Source organism: Hirundo rustica, chromosome 5 (assembly GCF_015227805.2).
Source record: "Hirundo rustica isolate bHirRus1 chromosome 5, bHirRus1.pri.v3, whole genome shotgun sequence".
NCBI lineage: Eukaryota > Metazoa > Chordata > Aves > Passeriformes > Hirundinidae > Hirundo > Hirundo rustica.
Window position 1 is genome coordinate 32,947,678 of NC_053454.1, and position 23,695 is coordinate 32,971,372.

At 37.7% G+C, this 23,695-nt stretch overlaps 1 protein-coding gene across 8 annotated transcripts in view; it reads right to left on the bottom strand.

Moving 5' to 3' along the window:
• The window catches only part of TENM3 (teneurin transmembrane protein 3), an 844,329-nt gene that overhangs the window by 92,972 nt on the left and 727,662 nt on the right, over nucleotides 1-23,695 (bottom strand). For all 8 annotated transcript variants that reach the window (XM_058420808.1, XM_058420807.1, XM_058420806.1 and 5 more), the window contains one exon: nucleotides 3,097-3,219. In XM_058420808.1, coding sequence (XP_058276791.1) covers nucleotides 3,097-3,219 — 123 coding nt within the window. The remainder of the gene's footprint in view (nucleotides 1-3,096; nucleotides 3,220-23,695) is intronic.

The window sequence follows — 23,695 nt, forward strand, 5'->3', positions numbered from 1 at the left end:
TTATAAAGATTGAACTAAATCCATCTGAATGTGATAAGCATGTTCATGTGACGCTCACTTGTTTGCATACAAGTGTTCTGAAGAACTGACAATTCAGCCTTGTCTTTTATGTTCAAATTCTACATTTTTCATCATTTGATGGAACAAACTGACACAACCTTTTTGCAAACATTTAGACTGTAAAAAAAAAAAACCAACTAGATTAAAATCTGAAATGCCAGGTAAGGTCACAGATTGATCCTCGCCACTTTTTGCGCAGCCAAGATGAACCGAGACTGCTGTTGAATTAAACAGGTACAGAAGCACTGCAGAGGGCCTTGAGTGGGAACTTGTATCATCATCAGAGCTGTGCAGTCACTGATAATGTCTCACAGGATTATAACATTGATCAGAGTGTTGTTGAGAAGAAGCAGTGAAATATCTGATCTTGTAAAAACCAGTTTTTAAACACTTTCAGGATGAGTCTAATGCTCTTCTAAATTTGGACTTAACCTTTCATAATATTCGTGTGTTATTCTAGAAGATGGATCTGTATTCACTATTTCAGTTTATTTAAGCATTTGTTTTTTACTTCTTTCTTCAAATTTAAGCATATTGTGTTGAATAAGTTCACATGCTGATGACTGGTAATCACTAAACAATAAACACTTGTTTGACGTATTGATCTGCAAATTCTCCTATTTCTACATTTCAAATGAAAAATAGCTGCTACTGAAAAGATGAGCTAGACAGATTGAGTAAGTGCTGTTTACAAACACATTAACCAGCTTTCACAGGAATGCCTGTTTCTGGGGTTCAACACTCAGCAGATAATACACTTATGGACTCCTATGTTCTCCACAAAAAATGAGATGGTTTTACTTTGTAGCCACATACCCCCTTTTAGCACCCCAACACCTCTCTCAAAACTGTCAGTAACTGTCATCCTAAGGTTAGAGTGTTAATTATTCTTTGTTCCCTGTTGTATCTCCATGAACATAAGAAAAATCTTCATTGTGTCATCATTTCCTTTTCATTTCCTAAACAGTAAGAGTTCTTACACACAGTTCATTCACATTTACTATTAGGGTGGTTGAAATTTCTCAAATCCAAATCAGAGGATCAGGACATTACCAGGGGACTAGAGAAGGGCGGTACTGAAAGCTGTTCAGCTGTCAAAGTACCCAAATCAAGACTTCACTGATTCTTCCTTACAGTTTTCAGTAACCAGTGTCACAGCACAGGGGCCCCTCTCTCACATTTCGCATCTAGTCATCACACTTTCCCTTCTGCCTAACTGGTCACTCTTTTGTGGATTTACTCTCTGATCTGTCTGTTGTTTAGTATTGATGCATGCTGATAAATGACCACGTACCATATTCTGCAGAGGACAGCATTTCAAGTGGCTGGAATGAACCCTGTTCTCTTGAACAGTATTTAGGGACACAAGGAAGGAAAAATGTATTTGATATCCTTGTTATTTCCTTTTATTTTTGAGGCAGAGTATAACAGGTTTTAGTTTGTTAAAAAAATTGAAAAAATTATCAAGGGAAAAAAACCCAGTAAGTGTTCATAAAATACTTACAAAAACATCAACATATTTTATAAAAGAAAGTATATTGGCTATTGAACGCAGAAGACAATGGGATTATGAACTGTCACTGCAGCATCAATATTCATTAACCATAGAGTAGCTTTGTGCTCTTCATTTGAAACAAGTAAGAACACAGGAAGTGATAATGACTATCTAAATACAAGAAAAAAGCAGGAAGGTAAAGGAAATGAGAAGAAAATGTCCTACTGGAGAAGTTTCACAGGCTTACAAAGATGACAAAAGGAGTGAACTGAGCTATAACTTTTCTATGACTTGGAGCTGTGATAACTTGAAAAATTTTCAATATGTCAATTGCTGGCAGAGGCTTCCTCCTTCTCAGTGGTAAGGAGGTCAGATGTACCTTGTGAATGGGAAAATGGATTTTTGTGTAATGAAGCAAACACTGCATTCATCAACCATTTAAATCAAGTTTTCCATTCAAAACCTATTGATTTGGAAGCCTCTGTTAGCCGAAAGTGCACAAGCTCTTAAATGTTTTGAGAATCTTAAAGGGCAACATGGAAAAAGGTCGATAAAAAATAATCCCTTTATGTGGTTTGTATTTTAAAAGCTCTTACAACAAAATTAAGGAAGTTTTTTTCATGCTTTATATATTGGTTGGATGATTCAGACTCAACATTATATGCCAGAGACTTTGAGAAAACAAATGTAGATGCTATACCTGACCTATCAAATTTCAGAGAGAAATTAAAAAGAAAAAAAAAAAGAGAGAAGAAAATATCAACCTCTGTAGAGAAAGCCTCAAGATATTCCATAGTGAGATCATCATGCCACATGAAGCTCCTTGATCATGAGTTGCCTTCTAAGCCTAGCTAAGAGAGACACTTCAAAAATACGCAAATTATCCCTGAAGTGCCTTTTCTGGAGCAAAAACTTCAGAAAAAGTGATTAGATGGAACACACACCCCCACACACCCCGCCCCCCCCTAATCTTCTGACCAAAACCTACTGAGAGTTTGCTGAAAGTCCCAAAGATTTACTTTTGGTATCGGGTCCCGCTTATGAAACAGTAAGTCCCGACACCTTGGGGCCCCTGGCTTTGTTGTGGCCATTTGTTCACATGAGGCCACTAAGGCAGGATGGTCCGAGTCAGCCTCAGCAGCATCCTGCTACCTCTGGGGACCTCGCAACAATAAAAAAAATTATCATATATTTTACAGCAAACAGAGGTTCTTCTTCGCTGGATATGATGAAAGTTTTCCTATCCTCATCAAATATCACGTGTAAGTTCCTGTGAAGAATTTTGGTTGACAGCTTTCCTAGTAAGATTGGCATTATTGCTCAGGATCCATAGCCCCCGTCACATGCTAGGCAGGAAAAACTGTGTGTTCCTGTTTTATCTGTTCCTGTTTATATATTTAAAATTATTATTACTTACAAACACTCTGTACTTGCATTAAATATAGAGTTTTGGAGAAAAACTGTTAAAGTTTGATGATGTAAGACACCAAGGAAGGAAATGATCCAAAAGAAGGAAGAAAAATGGTGCTCATTTCACTTACCACTGTCTCCAGCAGGAACTGTTACAGGATGTGTTGGCAAAGTATCAGAATTCACTTTTCCATTCTCAAATGTATCATTTTCAGTCTGCTGTAACTGCCAGTTGAGGCCAAACAGATGCATTGCTGGTGGTAGAGGATACAGGTTATTTGATGCTTTTAACCACAATGACAAATTGCACAAGTAAAGACTTTCCATGCTTCGCAGTAGAATAGCAACTCATACTTTAAAAAAATTAAATTACATGAACAAGCATTTGCAGACTAATAGTTCAGCAATGGCACAAAGCAATTACTACCACTGGCCTTTAATGATACAGTACTTTCAGTGAACATAGTTGACAGAAAGCTCACCAGCCTCATTTTGAGTCTTTTACCAGTCCCAAATCAACGTTCAAAAGGATAGGCAGTAATTATGTTCTCTTCTCTTTTTTTCATTTTTGATCCTTCTGGAGAGACAAATTTAAGTGAACTTCTAAATGACCTACTAAAATAAATGATCTTCCCAGCAGATGGATCTGTACTGGTTAGTCAGAAAGGGAAAAGAAAAAATACAGGAGTGGAAAGTGGGTGCTGTGGGTGTTGCAGGGCTAACCTAAGGCAAGAGCACTTCACGCTGTCAGCACCACCCTGCACAACCTCCTGTTACATGCCCATTCCCCATACTAGTCTACAAAACAAGGCCAAGGCCATGAGCAGAGCCAGAGACACAGGGGCACTTTGCTCTGATAATGGTAATGCATAAATTAGGTTTCTGAATTACTTAATTCCCCACAATCACGTGCATTTGAAAGGTGATACTATGTTAAAGAGTTTAGCTAAGTTAATTATGAGACAGAGTCAACCTTCCATGGTGTTAGGGGGAACTTAAGGAACCTTGATTACCAGGGATTAAGGAATGAACCTAGCATCTAAACTCTGAGAACAGAAGTATGGAAAGAACCCCCCTATCTTAATGCTATACTGTGTTACTCTCATACAATTTCATGCTCTCTCTAGATTATTTTCTTCTCTTCCAATGTCTCTATAATGCCGGCAAAATTAATTTTATTTTAATTACTTTGTGCTTCATGTAACGTAGGTTTGCTCATTGCACAACAACAGTTTTATGCAAAGCAGCTAAAAGAGTCTTTCAGTATTACTAGGGAATAAAAATACACTGGGTAAAAAAAATCTGTAATAATGTATTTTAACTATTAGTGAAAAATATTAAGGAAGATAATTCACTGTACTTTGTTGCTTCTGCTACTTCTCTCCCTCTGAAGCAAAATTACTGTTATAGTCAACATTACTAATTTATTCATTCCCTCTATGCAAATGACAAAAATTTCTCCATCCCATTTGGTTTAATCTCTGGTCTTTAAATGTCTCTGCATTGACCATGGCAACCCTTACTTAAGACGAACAGGCATCAATGGAAGTTTAGTTAGCCAGGAAATAAAAACTGCTGAATTAAGAGGTTGTCTGCCAGGTCTTTGCCTTAAAGCCTCCCCCTTACCATGAACAAAACAAAAAAACAGAGTGCAACTAAAGACCCATTATTGAATACTTCAAAGACTGAAATGCTCACTACAGATGACATATTCTCTTTGTTCCAAGTCTCTGACTCTTAAGCTTCTTTCCCAGACCTTAAATTGCCTGTCAATGCCTGATAATGTAGAATGTTCCTTGACCCTAAAAACATCTTTCTTTTATTCCCTCTCAACCCTTGTTAAACCATAAATCTGACCACCACCATCTGTAGCACATCACTAGAATTAGCCAATATTATTTTGACCCTATCTCAGCTGAAATCCTTATTTATGTATTAATCACCTGACAAGTGTATCTGCTTTAATATATTTCAGTAAAATCTCTAGGGTCAAATGCTACAATTTGTTATACTTGTTCATTTCACTGGCAGCAATGAAAGACTGCAAATAGCTAAATATTTCATGATTTAAACCCAGTACATTTCTTGTTTTGAAGTCCAGAGATCTAAATCACCTCTCTTAATCTGCTGTCTTCTTGTCCCTTTTATTAGTTCTTCTAGAGAGGGGAAAAAAAAAAAAAAAAAAGTGACATTTATTCATTTATTTTGTAACTCTAGAAACACAGGAGCTTAGAACATCATTAATATCTGCTGGTGCTATAGACATGCCCTGTGCCTCTTGATGCGCTGGGAAATCAGAAAGGGAAGCTCCAACACGACCTTCTAGCCATTTCCCAGTAATTCAAAACAGCTGGAATTTGAAGTCTTCAAAGGCAAGGACTGTGGGATCAATATTGATCACATCAATATAACCACAATTACTCCAATGTAAGTGACAACTACCTTTTTTTTTTGTCTTTGTCCTACTGTAGTTTACTGTCAAAGACTGGGAGTGTTAGCTACATCCCTCAAATATATTATTCCTCTCTCAGCTTTGACAATGAACTAGAAACAAGTTCAACACACAATGTTCATAATGAAAAGGAACAGATGGATAAATGCAGCTGTTTCACAGATTGGGAATGGAGGAATATTTTTTAAGCAGACAAAAACTGTTGCTAGACAATTCCAATGACAAAACTCAATGTGTACTAATACATGAAATAATTCAACTATGTTATCTCTGAGCTAGTAGTATGGAATTTAGAGAATTCTCCTTTTACAACAAACATGAAAACAACATGGAGGAAACAGGCTTGTTGCTAAAGTATCAGATTACAAGGCAGAATCTCTTTAGAGATTATGAACTTTAGCAACATGGCTAAATCAACTGATGAAGACAAATTCAGGTGCTATTCTGCCAATCAAAATTTGTCTTCCTTCGGCTGGCCATCAATATAAAAGCAAACACCAGTTTTATATGGAAATTTCGGCACCCGATAAAAATTCTTGATGTTATTATGAATCTGTTTAGCAGCACCTGGTACTGATACCTCAGTGGGATGTCTGAGACCCTCAAGTCAAATGGTATGAATGAGTTCTGAATTTCCAAAGGGAGAATGATGCAATTCGACTGCAGAGGTGTACCTGTTTGTCTGATTTCCTTCAATCTAGAAAAGGATGCAGGCCTTCTTTCAGCTTTGGGATGGGGATGTAAGAGATCAAACCCCTTCACTGTTTCTACTGTGTTCAGAGAAATAGTAGGTTTACTTCTTTTAATGAAAAATTTGATATATAAAGCAAAACTTAAAGCACATTTAGACGAAAATGCATTTCATTATTTCATGCTGCTATTTTAGTCCCAAATCTAATGTAAAAAAGTTTCATTACTTTTGGATTAGATATTGCCTGTCAGGTCTGGTTTATTCCAAATCAAATTGGAATTTAGTTCGTGTTAGATAATGACAATGAAGCCAAAAGACCCTTCCTAGAGTCACTGGCTTTGACTCTGCCAAATCTATACGGACACCAACATGGGAATGACTTTCTTTCAGTACTGGCATAACTTTGATGGCAGCAAGGACTTGTGTGAGAATGTCAGATGCCTCCAACCAGAAGGCAGGCAGATTGTGATGGTTGTGGTCACAGATCACAACAACTAAATCCATATAATCTTCAGCTGCAAGCATAGATGAATTTTCAGGGGATGGAAGAAAAGACGGGTTGTCAAAATTACAAATGTGTCCACAAAGCCTAACAAAAGCCTCCTTTTGCTTGTATAAAGACTGGGATGATTGCTTCCTTTGTGGAACAAGATGGCTTTTTAAGCAGAAAACCAGATGACGATAATCTGGGAAAAGGAGTCCAAGAAGGCTGGATGTGCTTTAAAGAAGGAAATCTTAGAAGCACAGGAGTAGGCCACCCCCATGTGCTGAAAAGTGGGCTGGTGGGGAAGAAGATGATCCTGGATGAATAGAGAGCTTTAAATGGATCTCAGGGAGAAAGGGAGAGTTTTTCACCGCTGGAAAAAGGCTCAGGACTACAAGGTGTTGTAAGGCCATGCGGGGAGAAAATTAAGAGGACCAAAGCCCACGCTAATTTGTCCATTGCTATAAAAGCCAACCAATGATTTTAAAAGGACATCAGAAAGAAAAGGAGGGCCAAAAACCTCCAAAAGATGACAAAAAGCCTGAGATACTTAATGCCCTTGTTGTCTCAGTTGTTGATAACAGGACCAGTTGTCATCAAGGTATCCAGCCCCTGGACCTGGGAGACAAGAGACAGGGCGTAGAATGAAACCTACATAATCTGGAAGGGAATTGTCAGTGACCTGCTATGCAACTCTAGGCACATACATGTTCATGGGGCCAGATGGGATTCACCTGAGTATGGGAGGAGCAGGCAGAAGAGCACACCAAGCCACTTCCAATCATTTACCAGCAGCCCTGGCCAGCAGGGCAGGTCCCGGGTGAGTGGAAGTTGGATAATGTGACACTTATCTACAGGAAGGGCCAGAAGGAGGTTCCAGGGAACTACGGGTCTGTCAGCCTGACCTCAGTGCTGGGGAAGGTCATGGAGCACATCACCCTGAGTGCCATCATGCAACGTGTACAAATGGGATCAGGCCCAGCTAGCAGGCGTCTACAAAAGGCAGGTCCTGCCTGACCAACCTGGACTCCTTCTGTGACAAACTGACCCACTTAGTGCATGAGGGAAAGGCTGTGGATGATGTCTACAGGGACTTTAGTAAAGGTTCTTGATACTTTCTCCCACAACACTGTCCTGGAGAACCTGGCTTCCCATGGTGTGGCTGGATGTACTCTTTTCAGTATAAAAACTGACCAGATGGGCAGGCCCAGAGGGCTGGTGGTGAATGGAATTGCACCCATTGAGTGTCAGTTATGAGTGGCGCTCCTCACAGCTCAGTAATGGAGCCAAGGCTGTTTAAAATTTCCACTGACAACCTGAAGAAGGGGATCAAGTGTATCGTCAGCAAGTTCACAGACGACACCAAGTTGGGCAGGAGTGTTCATTTGTTGGAGAGGAAGAAGGCTCTGCAGAGGGATCTGGATAGGCTGGATTAGTGGGACAAAGCCAACTGTGTGAGGTTCAAAAAGGCCAAGTTCTGAGTCCTGCACTTTTGTCACAACAACTCCACACAGTGCTACAGGCAGGGGGAGGAGTAGCTGGAAAAAAGTCCAGCAGAAAAAAACCTTGAAGTGCTGGTTGACAGCAGCTGAACATGGTTCTAGCAGTGCCCAGATGGCCAAGAAAGCCAATGGCAACCTGGCCTGTTTATATATTAGAAATAGTGTGGCCAGCAGAACCAGGGCTGGGATTGCCCTGCATATTTGGCACTGGTGAGGCCACACATCAGGTGCTGTGTCCAGCTCTTCTCACTATAGGAAAGACATTGAGGTACTGAAGCACATTTAGGGAAGGGCAATGAAGCTGGTGAAGAGTCTGGACCACAAGCTTAGCCCGGAGAAAATGAGGTTCAGGGATACCCACGTGATCCCTACAACTACCTGAAAGCAGGCTGCAGTAAGGTAAGGGTCAATCTCTTCTCCCATGTAACAAGTAACAGGCCAAGAGGAAAGGGCCTCAAATTATGCCAGGGGAGGTTTAGATTAAGGAAAAATGGGAATTAAGGAAAAAATGTTTTCATGGCAAGGATTGTAAAATACTGGAACAGGCTGCCCAGGAAATTGGTAAAGTCACCATCTCTGGAAGTGTTAAAAAAAAATGCAGATATGGCTCTTCAGGACATGGTTTAATGGTGAACATGGTGGTGGTGCTAGGTTGATGGTTTGACTTGATGATTTTTAATGTCTTTTCCATTTTTAACTATATAACCTATGATTATTTTTTTAAACTAAAACAAAACCCCCCTAATTTTAATTAATTTTAATTAATTTTAATTAACTTTAACCTAATTTAAATTTAATTTATGATAAAAACCTATTATCTTTAACCTAGGATTCTAGAATCTTCTACCTATTCTACTGTTTCAATCCCTACATCTATTCTGCAAAGTAATCTCCAGCTACCAAGAATTCTTTATTTGCTGAAGCCATGCTAGCATTTACCTTTGGACTGAGTTAAGGCAGCATTTGTACTGCTACTGGAAAAATTATCTGCAGGGCCAGCCTTTAGAGTGTGGTGATAGTCTAAATGGTGAGGAGTGCATTCCCTCTAATGGATTGGAAAGAAGAGGCATCAGAGATGAGAAATCGGACCTGTGCTGCTGTTGGCATGAACGTAGTACGAGTGTCTGTGTGTGTGTGTGTGTAGTACTGGTAAATATGGCTAAATTCACCAGAACAAACCCCAAACATAAAAGCAGCAGCCAAATTAATAGTTGGGCTCTTGCCCTCCTCTTTCCCCCTCATTCTGCCAAATGGACTGGGATATTCAAAAATTCAGAGCTCAAATTAAAGGCGTGCATTTGTACCAACAGTAGCCTTAATGCTAACATAAAAATGCTATAATTTGTTGCAGGCAATTGGGTAATCTTGCCATCTGTCACCACACAGTTCACTGAACGGTTTCTGAACCATCTTAAAACTGCTTTTTCAAGCTTGGTTGATCTTGTGATCACTGTGTAACTGAAGTCTAGTTATTTTGGTTTGTAATCAGTCTACAAAGCTTTCCATGTCCTCTCAATAATTAAAATAGAAACTAAGAATACATTTCACTGCAAACACTTGAAAAAATCCCATCGCTAGTTTACACTGTGTAAAACATTTTGCAATAATCTTCAGGAAGAAGTTGAGCATTTGTTGTGCATGCTCCTTTCTCAAGCTAGTAATTTGGTGCTTTATGCATTACCTTTACAAGGAACTAGTTCTTGAGAAATACACTGTATTATCACTTCAAAACCTCCTCCAAGATTATTGCATCCAAAAGGAAATCAGTCCTTTATTAGTAGGTGGTGAAAGATGGATTATTTATGTTACTAAGTGGCAGAACTAGAACTGTGAGGCCTGACAACTACCTGCTGCATTCAACTGCATACTGGCTGTGTTTGCTGCCTTGCTCAATCTCAAAGTTGTTCTCTGCCAAAATTATGAGAGGCAGAGAAAGAATTGTAGCAGAAAACCAATTCCTGTAGCTGTTCTACCATTTAGCAAGAACAGGACTTGTCTGAATTTTTTTCCCCTCTTCTCATACACTTGAATGCTAAGAGGATAGGACAGCTAGCTCATAAAGGAAATAGACAGGTATTAGCATGATCTAGTATCGAGTGTGGCTTTGAACAGAAAACAAAGTTTAGTTCAGATAGGAATATACACACAATGTTGTGACTTATGACTATCACATTTTTTTTCTTTGTAGAAAAGGATAGCAATTTACAGTAAAAGCCAGAGAAACCTATTTATTGTTCTGGTCAAAATTCAAGGTTGTCTCTATCGTAACTCCCCAGGATCAACCATATCTTTCTCTGTACTGTAGGTATAGTACTTAAAGTACTGTAAGTGACAAACACGTTCACATGAATCACAAACGGCATAGCAAACACCCTGTGAGCTGTGCAGGTGAAAGAATCACAGATGCAGATCATAAGGATGTACAAACAAAACCATACACATAGAAGCAGAGGCTTTATTCGCAGAAGTAGTCCTACATTAATGGAAGAGGTAGCCCTCTGAAGTACCAGTCAGAAGTGCCAGCAAGTCAAGACTTTCCATTCTGAGTATGGCAACTTGCTTTTTGCACAAAATAATTCTAAAAGTGACACAGGACATTTCAGGAGAACAAGAATTCACAGGTAAGAGGATTCTTTTAAGTAGAAAGAAGAAACAGAATTCCATGAATTGAGAAATGAACTTCCAATGTTCCTCTAGCTTTTCTTAGAATAGCAACAGATGAAAAATTAACACTAGACAGCAGAAAGAAAAAACACTGGCTGTCTCTAAAGAGCAATCATCTCCCCAAAACCTCTGGAGAAAAAGACTATGGCATATGTTCTATGAACATAAAGAACTCAACACCGTAGGGGAAGTTGGCAAAAGGAACTGAATGATATTGGCGAACCTCCTTCCCTTCTCCCATGTGTTTTACAAGGTATGGTAATCAAGTCTTATTATTCATGAAGCCGTGCTTGAAGATGAGCTCCTTGTTAAGTTATTGAACTCATGTTCCAGGACTGCCACTGAAACATATTTCTGGGTGCCGATATTTTCAAACCATGATTTAAAAATTGCTTCCTTAGAATTAATTGAAAAATCTTTATGCACACTTGAACATACGGAAAAGTGAACATAATCTATACTTAAAGCAATGCAAAAAGATTATAATTGAAACTAAGCAAATTGCAATTATTGCTCAATCTTGTTGAAGGATTATCTTCTATTTCATCTCCCTGTTGGCAATACATTTTAAAATGAAATATTTGAACATTGAAGTGGTTTTTAAAATTATCTTCCATGTATTTTTCTTGCAGCCATAATTAGAATCTAAACCTATTTTATTCTGAAGGACCTGAAGTGGACCAGAAGAAGAACGGTCAGTGATTTGCATTCATTTGCTTTTCTCGAAGATAATAGGATACCTTGGATGTTGATGCAGATCAAATAGTGAATTAAAAATAGTTAATTAGAATCTTAAATAAAGTGAATTAAAAGTTACAAGACAAGTTCCTTATTTATTACGGTTTTTCTCAAATCAATAAAACTTGATTATTTCTAAATTTAAAATAACTTTAAAGTACATGCTTTTGAGCACCTTCAAAAGATTAGTCCCCAGCAGCATCACAGGAAAGTTGCTGAACATATACACTGAATATAAGACATTTTATTATAGTGCTATATGAAAAACTTAGTAATACCTATCAAGATCAATATAGTAACTGAAACACTGGTATTTTCCCTTTTATCCTGAACAGTTGAATGACTCCAGTGATTTTACTGTTTCATCTGCAAAAAAAAATCTGACCTGTCTAGTCTATTCCTCGTTTTCTCTTGGGACCTTTTAACAATGAATTTGCAAAACATCCAAAAAATTGCCTATAAAAAATATAACAACAAAGGTATATCAGCTATCTGCTATGGATAAACTTATTCTTTTTGACCACTAATCAAAAATGATTACATGGCACTTTAAAGTATTGATGCATTTGTGGTTAAAAAAGATGTATGGTAATCTTGGTGTAAATTTTTTTACTATATTCGCCCTAAGATGGAACATTTACTCCCCTGAAAGCTTGTATGGCTAGATGTCTCATTTCAGCTGTCGAGCCCGGGACTTTTATGTAACAACGGTCTGATTCTGTCAACTGCATTATACAAGGCACATTCAAAGCTTAAGGGAGAATCCAGATTTCTTAAAACAGAAACAAAGACAATTTTTCAGTAGCCTCTCATTTAAACAAGATATATCTATTATGTCTGGTTTCAGATTTGCCCATTTATTCTGATGAGCAGCAGATCTACTCCATTTTGTAATAGGCACCACTATACCTAAACAGCCTTTAGCATTATCCTGGGCTTTCTCCTCAACTTCAAAAAAAATTTTTGTTTTGTTTTATTTTCCCAGCAAATGTTGTTCAGTCTAAAAAGATGGTGAACAATCATTACAAGTACAGAAATTATGGGGCAGTGCATATTGGATCTTTTGAGGCAAAGGCTGCTTTGTTCATACAAGGGCAGGAAAAACATTTGGTAAATTTTGGATTTCTAGCTAATAAAGTCATAATCAATGATTTTAAATATTGTGGGGGAAAAGAAAATTTCCTTGATTTACACATGTCAAGACCAGGTTAAGACTACAGGCTAATAACTTTTCTGTGTTCCTCCAGGGCTGTCTTTATTTTATGTTTCTCAGTCTAGAAGTCTTCCCTTTTCTTCTTTAAACCTGCTTTCTAGAAAAAAACGGAGGCTCATGACTGTTTTATCTATTTTAGTTTTTTTTCCACAACTCCAACAGAAGTCTTGCTTTGTCCTTTAGATCACACTCCCACAGCGTTAAGAAGAGCAATGACAATGTAATGTCTCAAAATTAATTGGAAACACCTTTTTTAGGTAAGAGCATTAATGAAGAGATCCAACCATTTTTTATAGTCCAAAAGCCTTATTTATTACAGAGAAACCAACCAGCCCAAACCCAAACCCAACAAAACTACCACAAATCTCTTGAAGGATATAATTAAGTGGCACTATATGATCAGGCATAGCCTATTTGCATGTTGATGGCACAGAGAAGTGCAGTCTGAGGAAAAGATTTATGAACCAAAGGAAAAAGAAACAGGGGCCAATTAATGCAATGTTCAAAGGACACACCGAGCTGGGAGTTTATACTATATAGTGAAACACTTATGTTGCATATTTCCATCTCATGACTGGCTAAAAAAGATCAAAGCTTTTTTATTCCATATTAAGAATGATAGAATATTACAGCAAACATGCAATAAGGATAAATGTAATAAGCTTTAATAAAAGATGATAATAAGACTTGATAAGAACTTTTGGAATGTCACCAAATCTGAAATGTAAGATGAAAGCATCTGCATGTAGAGATTGTAGTATGTTATTTGGAACCCCACAGAGCTAAACTGTGATTAGAACTCCATATTTTTCCATAAATTAGCTTTTGTTTTGAATTTCCTGCTGAGATCATATGCAAGTTGATTGAACGTGCAAGTCAATATATAGGTTTTCTAATCCTTTGCTGTTTTTTAAGGCTTCATGAGATCACAATTACAGCAGTCCAGTTGTAGATCAAAGGTACATGATTGAGGCCAAAAGAAAATAACCTACAACCTTTTTACAAAACTTCTTCATGGTGATTTAGACCTCTCCATGGTAATTACCACTCACCTACCCAAACCACACAATTACGCAGATACATAAGCCAACCACTGTATGCAGATCAACTTGCAAGCCCACAGGATTGTCACTTGAATCCATATTAAAGAACAGAACAGACATGCTGAGCTCATCTTCAAGGGGGCCTTTTTATACAATTCAACCTTACCTCAACAGCTCCAGTGTAAACTTGAAAGCCATTAGCTATCTGCATAAGCAAATAATCTCATTCAAACCCTTGGTTCAAAACCCCAAGGTTTACAACAGCTCAGTGACTGCAGCCATCCTCTTATTGAAATATCACCGCCCCTCTAAGAACTGGCTATTAGATACAGCATCCTTTATTACTTCTTCATTAACATGTTTTATGTTATGTGCATTTTAATAACATACCATGTTCCCCCATGAAAGGGAAATTTGTTTTCAATGAAACTATTCCTGTAAGTGAAGTTATACTGTAGGTACAGGAAAAAATACTATCAACAGAAAAAATAATTTACCATATATGATTTATGAAAGGAAACTGTGACATAAAGACAAACTTACCATTTATTGTTTTTAAAGCTAGTGAATTGCTTGCAAGCAGTTTGTAAACCACTTTGTATTTTATATCAGTTATCTAAGCCTTGGAAAAAAAAGTTAGGATTACAGTTTCATGCTGATTTTTTTTTTCCCATTTAAAGTTAAATCAGCCACAACACTGCACAGTAAAATCTACAGGTGATCTTAAGAATAGCCAGTCTTAGCTCTAAAGTAATGGTCACTTATAAATTTGATAGAGAAAACCAACTACTCCTTTTAATGTGTGAAAAGACATTGGATCAGTAATAAGGATGTGTTTTAAATTTGTCCTCTACTTTTGGCTACAGCTGAACTGAAATAAGAGTAAGGATTGCACCTCTCCTTTTCAAATGCCTCAATTTCATTACCTCAACTTGACAGTATTAACAGGAGGCAGGAAAGAAGTAGCTGGAGAAACAATTAAAAACCTGGGAAATAATTTGAAAACATAAATAACTTTTCCTTAGCAGTGTGAAAATATTTGGAATGAGTCAAATGAAGACCCACTGTCCAGCAAAAATGCCTCCATAAAAAGGGGTGAGAGACTTGGCATTTCAAAGATGAAAGAGAAGGTAAAACAACAGATAAGCTTGGAGCTTCCACAAGTGAAGATAAATTTATTGTAGTCAGTGACTCTCTTATACCTCAGGAAATCAGTGGTTAGCAGTAGATTAACTCTCTGCAGCTGAATATTATTTTAGTTTTCAACCAGCATTATTGAAATAAAATACTACTCACCCTGTACCAAAATAAAGGTAACTTAGAAGTATTTTTAAATGACATACCTATTTCTATACTTAGAAGTTTCTGGAATTAGCTGATTTTCCAAATGGCTGATATTAATTTATGTACCTAACCCCCTCACATTACTGCTTCTATAGAACCAGTAAAAGAGATGCATTTGTGTGACCTTATTTTATCAAATATTGTCAAAACCACTCTGGTTTTGTTTTATCAGTTTTATTACTGAGCAAACACAAGCTTTTCAAATGCAAATATCCATGTCATCTAAACAGCTGTGGCACATTTCTTTTTCCGGGATTACAAAACTACAAATGCTGCTATAGGTGGCAATTCCTAAGAGACAGTGGGCTTGGGTTTGGTTTCTTTTTTTTTTTTTTTTTTTTTTTTTTTTTTTTTGTGAATGGAGTTGTCTGGAATGGCATCAGTTTCCTGCCTACTTCAGAGGACATCTAACTTTCATCCATAATTAATCCCTGCAGTGGGGTAATTGCATCCATATAAAACCCATGTGTTCTTGTGATCTCAGCCATAAATGTAGTATCAAATGGTATTGCTTAAAGCAAGGTTGGGCACATGTACTTGACCTTTTCATTTTATAGTGTTTGTGTGTGGAGAGGTTTACCAAAATTTCATCTAAGTTAGACATTTTTAACAGCATGAATTTTTTTTAAGCATTCAAAAAGAGAAAAAGCAGTTCTTCTCACAGAAAAAAAAAAAAAAAAAAAAGAAAAGATTGCATTTTACAGAACAGATGCAATTTCTACACAAAACTACCAGCTTTAATACATGTATTGTAATTCAAATATCACAGTAGACAGCACATGTCTAGGAGCTGGCTTCTTTCTTCACGAGCATGAGTTAGAAATTAATTGAAACTACCAGCAACGAAGAGAAGATTAATCCTAAGTCCACAACAACTCAAGTAATCACCCAAGCAAATATCTGCTTTGCAAAATCTCTCATTAAACAGAAGCATTCATTTGAAGCATTACACACATGGGCCTATTACTAAAATACCCTATATGTTTACCTGGACTGATAAAATACAAAGAACACCTCTTAAACTACTCTAAGCTTGCTCTTATCAAAAAACGGTGCATTTTTTCTGAATATCCCATTAGTCTGAAAAATTGCTAATATTTGGAGTCTGTCAGAAGACTAGAGGAGGAGTGCAAAAAGACACACATCTCTACAAAACTTTCTTGCAAGAGACCAGTTTTCATGAAGACAGCATCCAGATTTTGAAAAAACATCATACTGCTTCACAATACAACGTGTGGGACTAATGGGCAATGACATCATCATGTCATCTTGCAGATTATTACTACACCTCTTATATTGCCAGAATTAACTGCGTTTCGATTTTCTCCACTGGGAAAAAGTGCAAAGGTGACAGGACTATTGCCAAAAAGCTTGTGATAAATCTTAATTGGAATACAAGGATTTGGAGCAGAGGTGTGCCTTGACAGATTAACTCTTTTAATCCCTTGAAATCTTGTCAAGTCTCTTTTAACCTCCTGATTGTCAATTACATGTTCCTACATTCTTTCGTGTTAGGATTATCTTTCTCAATGAACATTCGATTCTCAGCGCCACTAACGATAATAGCAAGTGACATCCACAACACCAATCAATTATGAGTTCCCTGCACTCCTGAAACAGAAATACTATGCTTTGCACATAATCTGGAACACAGCAACAAGATCTTTGCTTTAAAAACGTCAGCTAAAGGCATTATCCACAATAGTATTCTTGCAAGAGACAAGAAAGCATATTTCAGGTATATGCTTCATGACATAGATACTGAACATGTTTAGATTTTGTATTATTTCAAAAAAGATGCTAAAAACACTTTCAGCCCAATAACGTGGTAAAGCACAACTTCATTTTTAGACTAATCATTCCACCTCTGTTTCTCAGTCTTGAAAGACAGAATGTGGTGAACATAGAAAATTACATTATTATTGACAAGGTATTTCCACTCTAAGGAAGCCCAATCAGCTCATCACCAATGCTGTAAACATCATATGAAACTCATATAGGTATCTAAAATTAATAGCTTTGGGATACCAAGGAAAATAATTTCATCACGTTAGAGCTGAAAACCTCTGTAATGCACAAAGTCATGGAAGTACTAGCTGTAATATTAGGCCTCATTTTAAAGCAAAAACCAGTGCGTCACATTTGTATCTGAATACTGCCATTTACCAAGCACATGCCAGGAATGAGTGAAAAGAGTTGCCTTAACAAATATTAAGTATTAGTAAGGCAAGGGCTACATTTATCAATTATCTGGCTTTTATGATTGTAGCATGTTAGTACTTCTGACTTCAAGGACTATACTAAGGTCCATTCAGGAGTTACAATCCTTTAGAAATATCAGGAGGTGGTTTTCTAGCTGCTAAATCATTGTGCTGCACTATATTCACCAGGTATCTGACCACACACTGAAGGACCAGTTGAAGCACCTACACAACTTTTGGCCTGCCTTCTAGTTAGGCTGCATGCCTGCTCTTCTGGCAGGAGAGAGCAACATGTGGCACTGATGTCTAAAACAACAGGCAGGCAGATATTGCCAGGCGCAGAGCACAGCCACACGTTCTGGGAAGGCAGAGCCCTGCACATGGCACTGCCATCAGAGGCAGCCAGCTTCTGGCTGCCCCTGACACTCGCAGCCAAGAGAGATCTGGAAACATTCCATCTGGACAGAAGAGAGACATCACTATGCACCTAAACCACAGCTTCTTCATTTGAGAAGCAGCCACTTCCAAACCCCACCAAGCTTTAATTTTGGAAAAAAAAAAAGATGACAAGGAACACTGCTGCTGCTTCCAAATGCACTAGACACATGAAACCTTCTCTAAAAGCCCCATGGATTGTTAAAATGAGTAGTGAGTCTACACTTTGCAAGAATTGATGTACTTTCAACAGTGCTGGAAATACTGGCTGTCTTCACAAATCCAGACATAGGCACACAGTGAGCAAGAACACGAGAACATCAGTGTGGTTCTGCTAAGTGTGTGGTGTGACCAGACAATGCTAAGGAGCTGTGCTTAGCTGGCATGCTTTCTCAGAAAGGTTTACGTAAGAGAAGATTCCCTGCTGTGGATTTTTGCATGGTACTTTGAATACATTGTCATAGGTAGATTTGGTAAACTGTGAGCAATCAGTTTTGGTAAATCTCTGAGCAATTCCTTCAAATGACAACAACAGATCAAAAGGATTTTTTTTTTTTTAAAGAATCAGATATATAAATATATTAGTTTACCTCATAGCTTTATTTTGTTGGAAAAACAAATGGGCTGAGAGCATAAACCTAGCTAACTGTAAAAATCTGCCACATATCTGTAGACAGGGAACATATTTCCAACCCACACACCTCAGTGAAGCTCCAGACATAGCTAAAGTCCCAGAAAACCTGAGTGAAGCAGAGAGACATGGGAAGAGAATGAAGAAAGCCAAAAGTTCTTGATGAAACTCTCAGTGACAATAGTATTACAATACTCAAAATTAAATGTATGTCAAAAAGAAGAACAGTCTCTATAAACATATAATGAAAGGGAAGGTGATTAATGAAAATTAAACCATGTCCTCCCTCATGCCTGTTAATTACAATACCTATGCTGGGTATTGTAATAAAAATTCCATTTAAATGGCATAATTAATTAAGTTGTTTTCCTTATTCCTGGCAGTAACTGAGCTTTACAAACAGCAGAAAAATATTAACTTGGCATTGCAATCAAAAAGAAATATTATATTGTTCTTTACTGATAAAGTAAAATGGATTCTTAGGTATATTTAGTTCATTTCTTTAGTCACAAAATTCAGTTCAAAAATTGCCATGGCTGTGGATAAATTAATTTTGGGGAGAGTGGTTCTGCCCTACTATGACTTCTGCCACTGAACCCAACAGGAAGGGCAGGTGGTCCTCCACAACCTGGGAAGAGACATGGATACCAGCAGCTGTCACACTATAGCCTGAGTAGTATGTGAGAACCACAGATAACAAACCCAGAAATAGCACTAAAGACATAGGAAGTTAGCTTCAGCTTACAGAAACAGAAAATTTAATATTTTTTAACAGTTACTTAAAACTCACTTCAGATAGTTACACACTATCTTTCACACTTTGCATGCTTCTGATCTGTCAGTCTCCTCTAATAATGAAACTTGTTTGCTATTTTTCCTAGACACTTTCTTTTTCTCTTTCTACCTTAAAACCTCTTAAGTTGGTCTGTTCTTATTCTCAGGAAATTTTTGAGATAACTCTGAAGACAGTTGTCCATTATTAGAAATATACTAGCACAGAATGTTCCGCTTATTTTTAATATTTGGGATGATGATAAATCACATTTTTAGATAGACAAAAAGCATGAGTGCTCATTATAATAACTGCAGAATAAGCACAATGTAGCTATTTTTACACAGTGTAGAAAACATGAATTATCTGTAATTATCAAACATAGCTTTCTAGTCTGGTATCTTTTCCATTCATGTTTCATTTGAAATTTGTAGTATGATCATACAGTCATCTCATCGTAGCAGAACCCAAGTTTTTCCTACTGTTTCTCACAGAATGAAGTACCATCGATTCTCCCATACATGTTTTTCCAGAAGATATTGAATCTGTTAAGTCTAAATGTTAGCTTTCTTTTCTGTCCAAAATGGATTTGTTTAAGTATTAAAAAATACTGATAGATAAAGAAAGTGGTGATAAAAAAATTATAGAGGCAATAGTGACAAAAATATTCATGTGGCCTTTTAAATGAAATAGAATTAATTTTTTTTCTTTTTGTTTTTCTTTTTGCTTTTCTTTTCTTCCTTCTATTATCACAGTAGCCTTCTATTATCACTGACATGTAAGTACTTGCTTTATCACAATGAATAGCTGGCTGGTGTATATCCATGTTCTGACCACTGACTGCTGAGATAAGGCTAAGAAAATGATCAGTTCCAAGTTACACAAAGAATAAAATGCTCAATGACTTGAAAGTATGACAGGTTGTTGTGAAGCACTCAGGACAGGAAAGTCCTGGCTAAATAGCTCGGGTCCTACTGTGCATTCAAATGATGTTTTATGTTCATGGAAACTTATTTAGCAGATGTAAGACAAAATTCATGACAGATGCAAGCCGTTTTTCAATGTACAACTCTTCACGCTTAGTTGATTGTATCTGGTATTGTGCAATTCCAGCGCCGACTGAGGAACTGAACTGCTCCCCTCTTCAGTTCCATGTACAGTGAAAATGGCAGTTATTTCTTGTATTGATTTAGACAATGTCAAGACAGCGCCGTTAGCAATGGAGAATCAATTGCTAGAGCAACTCCTGGGGAAGAAAGAGGGGCTCTGAGGTCCCCAAATTCTCATTAATTTAATCCATTAATTGCTGAATCCACACTACAGCAGAAATAATTAGTACAGCACAAATCACTTGGTTAATACAGCTGGTCAGTCTGTGATATGTAACAACATATTGGAAACAACTCCTGACTGGTTAGGTCTCTATACTTACACAGTGGATTTTTCTGTTAGGAAAAAAATCACATCTAAGAACAACAAGCTCCTTCCCTTAGTAAAAGCCAAGTGGACAAGGAAGATCCTAAAATGTGGAATTGAAGGATGGTGGTTACATACGAAACTTTGACTTGGTGCTCATTTTTGACCTAGGAGGTGTTCTTCAGAACTTTCTTTCAGAACTTTCCTTTTATTCATTCATTCACTGCAAGTGATGGATGCTGCAGGAGGCAGTAAGCTGCGGGGAAACAAAGGACTAAGTTCTCTGTTGTCTCCACATTATAAAACTGAACCCTATTTCTGGCTTTCACATGGACTGTACCAAGTTGGTTAAAACTGTTAATGTCTATATAGAAAGAGGTCAAACAAAAGCAACTTCATTCTTCTTACTCTTTAATGGCTTATATTTAGTACTGTTCTTCTTAGTCTTCCAAACAGGGAAAAAGATTATGAAATCTTCATGTTGGAAAAAGGAGGTTGCTTTTTTCCTTGGTTGCAAATCTGATTACAGACAGAAGTTAAGCAAATGAGCAGCCTGAAGAAATTCCAGTGTTAACTTGATTCCTAAATGAGGCAGTTTAGATTCTTTACTCCCCATTTTGTAATCCATTATTTCAGGGAGCTTTTTCTTGAATCCTTTACCTTAAACTAGAGCTATTTTTAATTCCTGCCTTCTCTGTGTTGCTACACTATCTTTTGGTTCAGCACTTGCATGTTTCTGTTGCTTTACTTCTTTCTCAACCATTTAACAGTAGATCAAGCCTCTTTGCAAAGGACCAACATTTTCCACAACTCCCTTCTATTTTCTCTAAAAATTAGTAGGTCTAATAGACAGGAATAGTAAGCTTAAATATTTTGTACATTGCAGAATGGTTGAGGGGGACTATGAGTGCTAGAAGCGCAAGAATGCATGGGAAGAGTTTCCTTTAGACTGAAATAACATTTTCAATTCCTTGTGATCCCCAAGACTGCATGAAGTGGCTTTAGCGTGTAGTGTTTGCTCTGGTCTCTACCCATGCTGACACTCTCTGCTCTCACCTCATCTTTGCAGACTTTGTAAACATAGGAGTCTTTCCTGTCAGAGTGATGGAAGAAGTGCAAGACATGCCAGACTCTTGATGCAGCTCCTTCCTCTAGCTGGGCTAATTGACGGAGCAGTAATTGACTGAGCACTTCTGCAAAGGCAGACATGAAGTCTAGCAAACTGTCTCTTCTGCCTTATGTCGCCTGAGCAGAGGCAGCAAGATCTCAAGTCACTTTCTCTACCCCATACTCACTGTAACTAAAATAAGCCTGGGCATGACGTGTTCATGTCTCTGCAATTCTGAGAAGGGCTGGGTTACACCACCACTCGCTAGAGGAGCAGTCTATTAGTCCTTCAGTCTGCAGTTGCCACAGCCACACAATGGACATCAGCCACACCTGATCAGCGTGAACTGGCATATTTTGCTGCAGTCATGCTGAAAATCGGGTGATTTCCCAGCTCTTGACAGTGATACCTCATATTGCTTTCCTTCTTTCATGCAAATGCTACAAGGTGGTAACATTTTCACACTTGTGGCAATGTATTTCTGTGAAGTTCAAAACATGTCCCAAACTGACCATACAAATGTCAACTCAGCTGCTGTAAATTTCAGCAGAGATGCCAGATCACTGTATTGGAGGCATGGCACAGGGTGCTAGTACTTGCTAATACTGCAATCTTTCCCTTCTTTTTATGCTACGACCAATTTCCTGCTCAGTCATTTCCTTTTCACATCTATGTTATGAAACATATCTCCTCTGAAGACAGGCTAAAAGTGAGTTGGGGTTGTTCAGCCTGAAGAAGAGAAGAGACCTTACAGCAGCCTTTTATTACCTAAAGGGGATCTGAAAGAGAGCCAGAGAGGGACTTCTCACAAAGACAGGAGAAAGGGGAATGGCGTTAACTGAAATAGGACAGGTTTAGATTAGGTATTAGGAAGAAATTCTTTGCTGTGAGGTGGTCAGACCATGGAACAGGTTGCCCAGAGAAGCTGTGGATGTCCCATCCCTGGATGTATTCAAGGTCAGTTGGATGGTGCTTTGAGCAACCTGGTCTAGCAGAAGGTGTCCTTGTCCATGGCAGAAGGTTTGGAACTAAATGATCTTAAATACCTGTTCCAACCCAAGCCATTCTATGAAATAGTTAACTAAGACGAAGGAGTGCTTCCATCTTACATTAATGATTTCTACTGATTTATACTTGGATGGCCTATTAAATGGGGGATGTTTCTGATACTACATCTGCAGAGATGGGAAAACCACATATATGAATGAGTGTAATCCATTCGTGATTTTATGGACACAAAGTTCTCTAGAGACTACCTCTGAGTGCTGAATTTTACATTTAGATTGCTGAGTTAGCTGAAATATGTGTAATATCACCAGTAGGCATTGAGTTCCCTATTGACTGTGGGCAGAGGAAGGCTGTTGTGCATTGTTTATTTCAGCTAGGATGTAAGCTGGCATGCACCCATGAAATGAAATGTTGTGCAGCCTTTTTTTTTTTTTTTTTTTTTTTTTTTTCCTTTTTTTTTAACAGGGTATGTGAATAAATGATGTGTGGAGCTTTCAGCTCTTGCTCACTGGAAAACTCAGATCTTTTTCCCGAATGCAGGAATAGAGGCGCATTAGACATGCTTATATTTCTTAATGTGCCTGTGGGAGAAATAATCTGGTACAGCTATCTTCCCATGCCCCTCAAATTCCTAAGTAATCTGGCTCTTTGGGGCTAGCAAAGTGTAGAGCTCAGCTCACAGTCAGGTCTCCAGTGTTTTACTATATGTATGGCTGTTTTTCCTAGCTTCTGACAGTGATACTTCATGCTGAATTCTTCCTTTCATATTTATGCATTTATTTAGTAGCAGATGTTTACTTCTGATGATTTATGAGGCAATATTACAGAGACTGAGCACAATTAATGTGTTTTATAAGTAGGATTATTCCAATCCCACTTAAAAAAAGATTTTGTGTCAAAACTTAACTCTAAACCTTTAAACTCCTTGCACATTGACACAAAATAGCCACAAATCCAACAATTGAAGGGAGCTGAAGAGCAGTGGCAAGGCCTACATTTGCATATATGTCTTTTGCTCTTTGGGGCTG